Source organism: Kogia breviceps, chromosome 4 (genome assembly GCF_026419965.1).
Source record: "Kogia breviceps isolate mKogBre1 chromosome 4, mKogBre1 haplotype 1, whole genome shotgun sequence".
Classification (NCBI taxonomy): Eukaryota; Metazoa; Chordata; class Mammalia; order Artiodactyla; family Physeteridae; genus Kogia; species Kogia breviceps.
Window position 1 is genome coordinate 25,976,740 of NC_081313.1, and position 12,307 is coordinate 25,989,046.

General features: G+C 46.8%; 1 protein-coding gene across 3 annotated transcripts in view; it reads left to right on the forward strand.

Moving 5' to 3' along the window:
* PDZD2 (PDZ domain containing 2) overlaps positions 1–12,307 on the forward strand; it is a 388,118-nt gene that overhangs the window by 295,472 nt on the left and 80,339 nt on the right. For 2 of the 3 annotated variants that reach the window (XM_067030849.1, XM_067030851.1), the window contains exons 5-6: positions 450–582; positions 5,734–5,889. In XM_067030849.1, the coding sequence (XP_066886950.1) occupies positions 450–582; positions 5,734–5,889 (289 nt within the window). The remainder of the gene's footprint in view (positions 1–449; positions 583–5,733; positions 5,890–12,307) is intronic. The other variant, XM_067030850.1, reaches the window with a different exon arrangement.

Here is a 12,307-nt window from a genome sequence, read left to right on the forward strand (position 1 = left end):
GAGAAGGATCCCTGGTGAGCTTAGGCTACCTTCAATCCTTTGGGGCTCAGCTCAGAGACTCAGCTGATGACTCAGTCTCAAGGGCAGGGTGGCAGGCAGGACTGAGAAAAGAATGACTAACTATCCTAAAGCCTTGGGTCTCGGTTCCTCTATCACATCTCCACTTGGATGGAAGACGTTTCGTTGACCTTGATGTGGGATATGGTGGTAACCTGAGACGGTGCTTGCTACCAAGCGACCATCTGAAATCATTAAGCTCCTCACTCCCCTAACTGGGAAGACAGAAGGATGAAGCAGTCCCATGCCAGCTGTCTCCAGCTGTCCCTTCTCCTCTTTAGCCCATTTTTAACTGGCCCCTCTCACAGCCCTCCCCAGCTCCAGGAAGATGGCCCTTCTTCAGCCCAGAATGTCTTGACGAGGGATTTTTTTTCCCATCTCCATTTCCTCAGGGATGGCAGACTGTCCTTAGGAGATGAGCTGCTGGTAATCAATGGTCACTTACTAGTCGGGCTCTCCCACGAGGAAGCTGTGGCCATTCTTCGCTCAGCCACCGGAGTGGTTCAGCTGGTGGTGGCCAGCAAGGTAAGGTGGTTTTTGTTTGTTTTGTAGAATATTTTAAACGGTGGCGGTGGATTTGGTTTCGAGCCCTCCCCATGTACGGACACCCCCCCCCCCCCCATATACACACGCACATGCGTACTTGCCTTTACCCTGGGCCATTCAAACAGCCATGATTCTACGGCGCGAGCCCACAAGGACCCCTGAGCTAAAGGGCATTTAATCAGCTTGCCTTCCTTTGAGGGTCTTTATGGGTATATCTAGGAGATGGAAAAGCAATAACAGGACTAAGGGAAAGGGAAGAATGGGAGGGTAGGAGGAAAGACAGGGTGGACAGAGTAGCAACTGGTCCAGGGGAAAACCAAGGCGGAGGTGTGCAAGTCAGAGGGACAGCAGGGGCGGGAGGGGGGCGGGAGGGGGGCGGGAGATGCGCGTCTTCCGGGTCCCGCCGGAAGGAGGTTCGGGCCGGCCGTGGGCTGCCGGCGCTCCCCGCAGCACAGGGTGTTGGTGCTGGAAGAAGCCTCGTGAACCCCGCTTGTCCCGCCACACCCCCGCCTTCTTCCTCCTCAGTTTTACGAGGCAGAGCTTCCGCGGGGGCTCCCGTCTCGAGCTTGACGCCCAGGGGTGTCTGTCTGTCCCCTCCGTCTCGCTGCCACTTCTTCGTCACCCAGCCTCGGGCTGGGGCTTCTTTCACCCCCGCCCCCGGAGCGTGTAAAAGCAGTGCTGAGGTCCGGGGCCCCCATGTGCTTTCTCGCCGCGGTCTCACCAGCCTTAGAGAACTGGGTAGAGGCGGCAGGATGCCCCGGCTGTGCGGCGAGAGGGGAGGAGCTGGGCTGTCTGGCATCTGCTCCGCCGTCTGGTGAGATGGCGCTGCTGCCGAGACCAGGGAGGGGCCCACAGGACTCGGGGGCTTGTGCAGTGGAGCCACGGGCTTATCCCAGTGCTCGCTGAGGGGAGGACAGGTGTGAGGCCCCCCAGTCCTTAACCCTTTGCAGCAATACGCTCTTGACAGGATGGCTGATTTCCCCCGGTTATCCCTGATGCGATTTTTGAACCCAGCATCTACAGGTTTTTATATTTTTTTCTTTCTTAGATTGCACGGTCTGTTGCCTATTTGGGGAGTGTTCAATAAATAGATGAGAAGAGTATTTTGAGCCATCTGGAAGATCGGCTTTCCTCCCTTTATACCGTTTACCCCGAGTCCTTGACCTAGACCCTTAGGCTTCCAACCAGAATATAGAGCCTTGGCGAAGACTTCGTGCAGGAAGAGCTGACACTGAGGCCCTGGAGGCAGGAGTTGAGACACTCTCCATTCACAGGCCCCCTCCTCCCCTCCCAGAGATGCCGTGGGGCATATCGGGGAAGGAGCAAAGCTAGGGCTGTTCTTGGTCAGCCTGGTGAATCCCACAAGGAGGGAAAGGCTGTGAGGGAAGGAGAAACAAATTCCACATTTGGCCAGATGTGGTGGGAGTTTGGAAAGCATTATTGGTTCTTACACACACACACGCCCACGTACCACACACGGTCCTGTGTTTGCACGGCCCACCTCCCCACAGCCTGCAGCTTAAGAACGCAGGGGTTCTGCACAGGTGCTATATACCATGTCCCCCAAACCTTTATTTCTGTGCTGACTTCTTTCTCCTGCTAGTTGGAAAATGAGGAAGAGAAGTCACTTCAATGTCAGCCATTATCCACAAACATACTACACAAAGAAACTATAAAATAAAAACAAAAAGGGGCCACTCCTGGGTAATTAAGGGGCACACATGAGATTTTAGAAAACAGATTTTGGAGCCTGACCAATATTTTCACTCACTGACTTGAAGGAAGAAAGACACTCACGTGTATTGGGTTCCACTGGGTGCCAGGCAATTCGTACCTACTATCTCATTTAATTCTTAAATCCCATGAGAGAGCCATTCGTTCATTTTCTTCAGAGGATGAAGCTAAAATCTAAGAGGTTAATTAATTTGCCCAGAGGTCACACAAGTCGTGGGTGACAGAAGCAAGTTCCATCCGGGGTTCATTGGACTTCAGAGTTCCATGCTGCCCCTTAGTCGCATAAGATACAAAGGACACCAGAGTCAATGGTATTAGAAAAAGGAAATGTGTTCCTGCCAGAGGCTTGGACATTTAGGGACATTTGCTGGGGTCTTTGTAGGGCTGAGCAGCATCCAGAGCTGAGGAACAGGTGTCCATTCTGGTTTTCAATCCGTTGACTCTTGGCCGGCTGTCCTGAGCTATGGCCCTAAGGCTGACCCAGTCCTCAGAGTTGCGACCCCTTTCACTCCTTCCCATTTGCTCCATTTACAGCTAGGCAGTACGCTGTTACGGCAGCTGCCTGCTGTTTGTTCCTGAACTTAATCTACACCATCCAACGTGCTCATCCATGGAGGAGAAAAAAGAAGTCACTCTTTTTTTTTTTTTTTTTTTTTTTTTTTTGCGGTACGTGGGCCTCTCACTGTTGTGGCCTCTCCCATTGCGGAGCACAGGCTCCGGACACGCAGGCCCAGCGGCCATAGCTCACGGGCCCAGCCGCTCTGCGGCATGTGGGATCTTCCCAGACCGGGGCACGAACCCGTGTCCCCTGCATCGGCAGGCGGATTCTCAACCACTGCGCCACCAGGGAAGCCCAGAAGTCACTCTTTAGGCACCTCTGGGCATCTGTTCCTCTTCTTCATCCCACAAGACCAAATCATCCACAGGCTTTGTTTCTGTCTTTATATTTGAAGGGAGGGAGAAAAGAAGAAGAACTTTTGACTTACTGAATATAAGGAGTAATAAAAAATCTAAATTCATTATTGCAGGTAATCGTCACCTTGTCACAAAACTTTAAGGCATCGTTTTGGAGATACAGCAATTACTTTCTTCTGGAGAGGGTATCTCATGTTTCCACACAATATGTCATTTGTGTGTACAGAGGCGCTTAGAAAGTTTTTGTTGAATGAATAAACTCAGAATATCCAAGTTCGTTCTGCTATTCCTAGAAGTACATGCATAGCAATACAGCTTTCTCTCGTGCTCTCTCTCTTTTTTGTTTCGCTGCTGGTTTTTATTAACAAGAAATATGTATTCATTATATCTAATGTAGAAAGCCCAGAAAAAATATAGAGAAGAGAAAGAAGATAAAATGTTTGTAACACCGCCAACAGTTAACTATCCACTAACTGGTGTGTCCTTCCAGACAGGAACGCGTATGTGTGTGCAAATACACGCAGGTTTTCTTTTAAATGGAATCAAACACAAGGAGGCAGTGCACCTGGAGGCAGTCCCACCAGGATTCAGGTGCCAGCACAGCCCTTTAAAAGCGGTGCATCTTGAGCAAGTTACTACATCTCTCGAAGTCTGACTTGTACAATGAGGATCAATAACTGCTTCACGGGATGTTCGGGAGATTCAGGGAATTCTAAAGGGTTCTCCACTGTGTAGTTGGTCACAGGGAGCCCTTGGAGAAATGTGCTCCTTTATGGTTATCACACAGTATTGTATCCAGTTTATTATTACATCTGTTATTCATACGGTTCTTACATATTATTTTTAACCTGCTTTTTTGGTAAGTAACATACGATAAGAACTCTTTCCACCTCAGGAAAGAAATTTCTAGAACATCATTTTTTATGGCGGCAGAGTATTCCCTCCTGTGGCTATTGTGAAATTTACTCAGCAGTTGGGACCTTTCACTTTTTTTAAGCTTTCCATTAATAGCTGAGCAGAACTGACATCACAGAAGAGGACTCAACTCACTTTCTCATTAATTACTCTTTTTCCCTTCCTCAGGCAAGGTCTAAAAGTATGGTGTTCACACATTACTGATCTAAAATGAATGAGCTTCGGGTACCTTGAAGGTGGAAACTGCATCAAACTAGTAACAGACGACACATTGTCACCAGGTGCCAACTCAGTCGTAGTTTGTAACGTCCCTTGTATAAGATGGGTATTTTTTGTTATTCTCTTCTCTGTCAACCCGCAAGGAATAGGATGATCAAAACTCTCCACGTGTTTCCTTCCTTCTAGAAATTGCTGGTATGGGGGAAAGAGGAGAGGACACGTTGCTCCTTTTTTCTGGCCTCAGATCAGCCCTGCAGCCCCCCGTCCCTGGCCTCACGTGCTGTGTCATTTCCCAGGAGAGCTCTCGGCTCCTGCGTGTGCCTCACTTGTCCTTGGGATTGTCACGTGGTCTCACTGATCTCGCCTGCGTGCCTCAACCCATCCTGACCTTGTTTGTGTGTAGGAAGGCAGGGCTGTGCTGATGAAGCCCCCTTTGGAGTCTAATCTGATTCCATGGGTTTTCGTTGACCTTTAAAAGCTGTTCAAGGGCCAGCTTTCAGTTGCAGAGACATTATCGCGTCTCCACTTTGACATTGTGATTCACTAAACAGTCTATTCTCTTTCTAATGACCGTGGGGCCTGTGAGATGAGCGATGAGGGAGAGGGAGGATACGGTGGATGTTTAAGCTCTGAGCTAGGCCTGGGGACACTGCACTGAGTACACATGGTTTGAGGAACTCTCAGACAAGCAGGGGAGACAGATGAGGAAGTTAGACACACACACAGCGAGGCGATAAACAGTAGAGGACATTAGAGGGGAAAGGGGAGGCAAATGCCTCCAGAGGTGATCCAGGAAGGCTTGCAGGAGACAATGCTCAAGCTTTGTCCAGAGAGGCCTTAGTCATGAGAGGAAGGGTGGGCTAGGCAGGGGAGCTGCTGGTGGAAAAGGCAACAGGGCAGGGGAGAGCCCGGCGCGTTTGAAAGTCAGTACAGCTTGAATGGAAGGGAGGGGAGAGAGTGGAGTGGGGTGAGTTTGGAGAGCTGGGCAGAGGCCAGATCTCTGATGTTAGCCTGCCAGTGAGGGAGTTTAAACTATATCCTGAAAGTAAGACAGGGGAGGGCATCGAAGGGTCTTAAGTTCAGGGAGTTTAGATTGCCCGTAGAAACATTCACCTGAGAAACATAGATTCATCAAGAAAAAAAAAATGGTCTGGGTTTGAATTGGGTCCATACTCCTGACATTTGAGGAAACCTTGCACCCCTGGAAATGGGGAACCAGCACTCCATATAGGCTTTGGATTGGGAGCACGTAACCACCCGCGGTTGACTCAGCTAGGTTTTCCTTGACCTTGACCTTGACCTTGACATCATGAGGTAACTCGTGGGCCTTTCATTGTGTCCCCATAGGAAAGCTCTGCAGAGGACCTCCTCAGGCTAACATCTAAGAGTTTGCCTGATCTGACCAGTTCGGTAGAGGACGTGTCCTCTTGGACCGACAACGAAGACCAGGAGCCGGACGGGGACGAGGACGTAGGAACCGGATCATCTTCCATCCAGGGAGCAGTAAGTGTGCCTGTGCTTTTCCAGGCTACTCTGCTGGGGCGGTGTTTTCCCGAAGACACGGGTGCCAGGATCAGAGATAAAAGCTTGAGATAGATATAGATAGTATGGTCGAGACCAGGTTGGGAGAGGACCAGAGTGCATCTTTTTTTTTTTTTTTTGTCAGAAAAATCTGTGGGGGTAATACTTTTAATTTAAGAAAAAAAAAATTGACACTGGAATTGACACTGGAAATACGAGAGCAATTGGGTATTGAGTTCAGTGCGTATATCAATTTCTAAGAAGTCTAACAATATATACAAGGGTTTTATTGCTACTTCTTGATATAGTGTTTGAAAACTATCGTTTGTGAATTTAAACTTAGACTGAGAGATGTCTGGTTGAAAGTGGAATGTTAAAATAACACAGAACCCATTCAGGTGAAGCTGTATAGATGTGTCTCCCAGTTTTCCTGAAATCAGGACCTTCCCACGGCTCATAGCGCTTCCTCACCCAGCCTGTGACGCCTCACGCCCTCGAGGGGTGCTCCCCGGCATGGTCTGGCACAGAGTCGGGAGGGCTTGTGGTTAGCTGTGGTTGCAGTGTGGCTCTGTGGTCTCCTCTTTGTATCCCAGATCTGGTAGATACGTCATTTTTAGCGTAAAACCTTGTTAGCCACTGTTCCCCATCCAACCAGCCCTGGGGAGGGTGCTTTCTTCATGCCATTTGGAACCCTTACTCCTTCCCATCAGCACTGAACCTAGTCAGCATGGGTAAGCGTTGGGAAATTAGTCTTATTTATAATTAGGCCTTAGAACAGGGTTCCCCAAACCCCGGTACTAGTCCGCGGCCTGTTAGGAACCCGGGCCGGGCGGGCAAGCGAAGCTTTATCTGCCGCTCCCATGGCTCGCATTACTGCCTGAGCCACCCCCTCCCATCCGAGGAAAACTTGTCTTCCACGAAACCGGTCCCTGGTGCCCAAAAGGTTGGGGACCTCTGCCTTAGAAGACAAAACAAAAAAAATCTCATTTCCCATTTACATGATATGCTATTTGAATTTAAGGAAGAAAAAGTTACTTTTCCCCTTTCTTTATGATCACGGGAGTTCCAGGGCCACCGAGTATGGTGGTGCAGGTTGTGGACTGCACAAAGGTGCCACATCTAAGGGAGCACCATTTGCATCATAAACATCATAGGTTTTTATGTTTATGAGGACAGTTTTCTGGAAGATGGCAGTAAAGAATTTTGCTCGAACAAAATCAGTACGTTAAGACAATTTTCCAGTAAAAGAAGGAAAACATCTTGAAGAAGTGGTACCTTTTGTAATTTTCCCAGAGGTCCTGTACAGGCCCATTGTAGATTTCAAACACTGTTCCAACAGCTTTTCCCTCAAAGGAAAGCTTTCTCAGAAGACTAACCTGTAAAGCAGGTCAATCAGAGCTGAATGGATGGGGTTAAAGTAAACAGTTTAAAGACAACTGTGTGATTATTCCCGCCTCTTTGTATTATGACACCATTCAGTAGCCACTTTTTCCTTACCTTTTCCCTTAATTTTACTTTTAGTAAGCATAGAGACCACACTAATGCTCATGACCCCCACTGTCCCCCTGACTGACCTCTGCCCGCTTCTTGGGCCTCACCTCACACCAAGCTCACTGCCCTTCCTGCAGTCCTTCATAATGACCATACATTTTTCTGCCGTAGGACCTTTGCACGTGCTGTTCTGGCTCTCTGGAATCCTCTTTGCCTGACTGACTCCAATTCATTTTTGTTTTTTGGGTTTTTAAAAAAATTTTATTGCAGTATAGTGGCTTTATAGTGTTGTGTTAGTTTCTGCTGTGCAGCAAAATGAATCAGCTATACGTATACGTATAGCCCCTCTTTTTTTGGATTTCCTTGCCATCTAAGTCACCGCAGAGTGTTGAGGAGAGTTCCCTGTGCTACACAGTAGGTTCTCATTAGTCATCTATTTTCTACATCGTATCAATAGTGTATATATGTCAATCCCAATCTCCCAGTTCACCCCACCCCACCCTTCCCCCCTTGGTATCCATACGTTTGATCTCTCTGTCTGTGTCTCCAATTCATCTTTTGGATCCTTTAGTGTTACTTCCTCAGAGAAACTTCCAGAATATATTCCATCTATATTAAATCTCTTAGCTCTCATACCAAGACCATATGGCTTTACCCTGAACTGCTTGTTACATTTAGATTTGTGACTATTTGATTAAAATCTGTTTCTCTCGTCCAACTGTGAACTCCATGAGATGTGGGAATGCAATGACTGGCTTGAGTTCCCAGTGAATCCCTACAATGTAGCCAGTACATCTGGTGCCGAGTTATAAATAACTAAATAAATTTAGAAACAAACAACAGGACAAGCATTCACTGAAAACTAATGAAAAAATGACAACGAAATCTAACTAGGTTTATCCAACATAAACATTACAGTTACACCTCTGGCTCGTAGCTGACTGTATCATGGCAGCCTCGGAGGGCTGATGGGGCGAGATCCACGTTCCGGCCCCCGTAGGAATGACCTACAGAGACGTTCCATGGATAAGCCTGGAACGGGCTGAGCATCAAGTGTCTCTTCTCCCGCTATTGTCCACCCATCCTTTAAGGCCACGCTCTTTCTGTGTCTGCCCACCCTTCCTCCCTGGGACCTCCCCTGCCCTTGCCGTTCCCTGCTGGTACAGCAGTCACCCTCTGTACAGAAGGGGAATGGAGCGTGTGGCAGTCCAGCCAGCAGACCTCTCAACTCCAGCCTGACTCCACTATTCCCACCTTTCTAACCAGACATAGCTGTCCAGCCCGGCTCCAGCCCACGACTTCTCCCCTCACATGCCCACAGTCTGGAAAGCTCGCCCCTGCTGGACAGACCCCACCGCTCGGCAGCTGTGCCCTGCCCAGCTCAGCCAGTTTCAGTGGAGAGCTAAATAAGCTCGGGATTGAAAGAGAGGAGAAGTCTGCAACATACCTGCACCTCCTCTGAGGAAGCCCGGAGCCAGTAATGGGGCACAACAGTCTGTAGAGAGGTTATAGTCCGCATATATTTTTTAATCTCATAATTCATAATCTCTTGCAAAAAAAAAAAAAAAACAAGGAATTCTTTGTCTAGGAATTTTTTTACACTAAATACTGGTCTAATAAATGGGCCATTACATTTATTAAATGTGTTACATGGTACATGTTTTTATTTAAATTATAATTTAAACTTACTATAGTTTTATAAATTTATCATGTTTTTTATAAATGTAATATAATTTAAATTATAAGTCAAATGAGTTGTTCTGGTTCTAAAAGTAATGTTTCCACTATATAAATGGGTTTTTTGTTTTGTTTTTGTTTTTTTTCGGTATGCGGGCCTCTCACTGCTGTGGCCTCTCCCGTTGCGGAGCACAGGCTCCGGACGCGCAGGCCTAGCGGCCATGGCTCACGGACTTAGTTGCTCCGCGGCATGTGGGATCTTCCCGGACCAGGGCACGAACCCGTGACCCCTGCATCGGCAGGCGGATTCTCAACCACTGCGCCACCAGGGAAGCCCTAAATGGGTTTTTTTGACCCCCCAAAACCCACAAACGACAATACAAATCACCCACAATCCTACTGTTCAAAGAGAGCCGTCTTTAACATTTTGCTATGCCTTTCTACTTGATTTTTTTTTTGTTAAGCACATATATATTTTTAATTGACCTTATATTAACATACTTGTGAAACTTGCTATGGTCTTAATGATATGATCCTGAACATTTCCCCATGTCATCAAAGGGTCTTCTGAAACATGATTTGTAATGGCTAATATTTTATAACATGGATATGCCATCATTTATTTTACTAATTTTCTACCAGAAATTCCATTTACATCAGTCACATGTATATTTAATTTTTAAAATTATAAAGAATTCTGTACAGAACATGTTTGTCCATGTAGCCCTGTGCACATTTTCCATTTTCTTATTTGCTCAGATAGCTCGTAGCAGTAGAAGTGCTTATTTACTAATTGACACTTCCAGCAGTTGCCCGGGTCCCACCATCACCAATAACATTATCTTTTAAAAGTTTGCCAATTAATCACATATTGTTGTGTATGCTTACTATTGCAATTTTGCCAAAGGAATTTCAGTGCATTCCGTCATCACACACTTTATTTGGGAAATTTTAGGTTTCCTTTAAGGAGAAACAAATGACTGAGCAATCGTCCCCCACAAGTACACACGTTTCAGGGCCGTACTTCCGGGTTTCTCCGTCACGTCACCACCAGCTCTCGTACGCAAATCGCAAACCCACTGTCGCTGGTGGAGAAACCAGCACTCATCCTGCTTTGACAGTTAGTTCTGCCTTCTGTGTGCCCCGGACACCACCTGGCCCCACCTCACCTTCCACTGCGCCCCCCTCGCAAAGCATCACGGAGGAGGGGACACCGGGCTTCCTCCCTGGCTCGTCACCCTTGCCTGAACGCCCACCACCTGTCAGCCATTCTCTTGAGCTCTGGTTCCAAGCCAGGCGACCCGGGTGTGAGCCAGAGCCCTGCAGGGCCAGGAAGTGGGCACACGACATTTTCCCGCCTTCACGACCTGCCCACGGTCTGCCCTGCTGGGCCTTCCAGAGGTGCTGAACTAGTGAGAAAGAGAAATGTTTCAGTTCTGTGTTTACAATCCAAGGCTCTTTGTTTTATCATTTTTAAACACTATCGAACCACTTAAACGAAAGAAACCTGGTACTGTTTTAATCAGCTAAGTCACAAAACCTTTTACTTCCCAGATGATAATGATTAAACCTGCAGCCGAGTTCCACTCTGACTCTGACTCTTCTTGCACCTGTAAGTCGTGGACGCTCCAAGCGCTTAGGAGGCAAAAGCAATACAAATGCTCAGGATCTGCCATGAGCGCCCTTGTGAGTTACGTTTCCATGGCTACAGGAAACAGCCATGAGGTTTGCCTTTCGGAGAGCTCGGGCCGCGCTTAGGATAGAATCATGTGGTGAACGTCAAGTGCGAGGCATGGAGGCGAGAGAAAGGGAACAAGGACGGGACAAGAAAATCCCACAGGCGTGTGCGTGATTGTCCTCCATCTCGGGAGGGGGTGGGGGCTGGCTTCAGAGGGAGGGCCCTCCCTCCACCTCCCACAGACATCCCATCTCAAAGACTGCCCGCCCCGGTCTCAGAAATAGCTGAGTCTAGTCCCCTCCCCCATACCGACTGTGTCCCCATCCGCCCGGTTGGCCATTCTTTCTCAAGGCATCTAAAAAAATTTTTTTAATAAGCCTTCCCGGTGATTTGGTCTAAGGCTAACATTTGAGAACTTTAGAGCCCTCCAATAAAATGGGTAGAACATGCATTATTATTAGCTATTGAAAAAAGTGAGTATCCTTTCTCAAATGTAAATAATTATAGTTCATCTTTTTTTATTTTTAAATTAATTTTATTGAAGTATAGTTGATTTACAATGTTGTGTTAATTTCTGCTGTACAGCAAAGCGACTCAGCTATGCATTTTTTTTCATAGTCTTTTCCATTATGGTTTATCACAGGATATTGAATACAGTTGCCTGTGCTATACAGTAGGACCTTGTTGTTTATCCAGCCTATATATAATAGTTTGCATCTAGTTCATCTTTTTTTAAATGAGGCTTTCAAAATATATATATATATATATATATATATATATATATATATATATATATATATATATATGGCCTTCTGAGGGAGTGGCTCTTTTTAAAATGAAGAGAGGAAGAAGAGTTTTAATATAACAGGACGTGGAATGGGTGATACCTCTTAAGTGATTAGGAACCTGTCTTTCCCTTTTTATATATTTAACAAAAACAAAACAAAAATGGAAGTAATGATTGTTGTTGCCAAATCTGCAATTGTCGAAGCTCAGCTGGGAAGATTTTGTTTAGCACATCAATCAGCAGACCTGTATCCGGTTTCCTTTGGCATCAAGGGAATCAGTTCTAACATTTTTGGAATCACTGGTTTGGAAAATCTTGGAGAACTTTGGGGTTATTAGGGTTTAAGAAGGAATAAAGGACTTCACCTCTCAAAAGGAGAAAAGAAGAGCCAAACTGGATCTTATGATTCTGTAAGTCTGATGTTGGTGTTTGATTCTTCGTTTGCTGATGGCTTAACCCTGAGGTGTGAGAACCTGAATCACAGTCTTTTGGAAGAGGCAGCATCCTGGGGGTAGATGTTCATCTATATGCAGAGAAAGGAGAGGCTCTCTTGTGTTTTATTTGTATTGAATACGTGGTGAAGTGTTGGCTCTTAAGTGCTTCCAAAAGAGCCTGGGCTCTGAGGGCTTGCAGTGAAGCGTCTGAGGGTGCCGTTGCTGGTGAAGTCAGAGTGTGGGATTGTCTGTTGTTTGGGGCCTGAGCTAGATTTTTCTGGTGAATCGAACTTAGAGGCTAATGCAAGGCACAGAGAGCACCAAGAGTGTAAA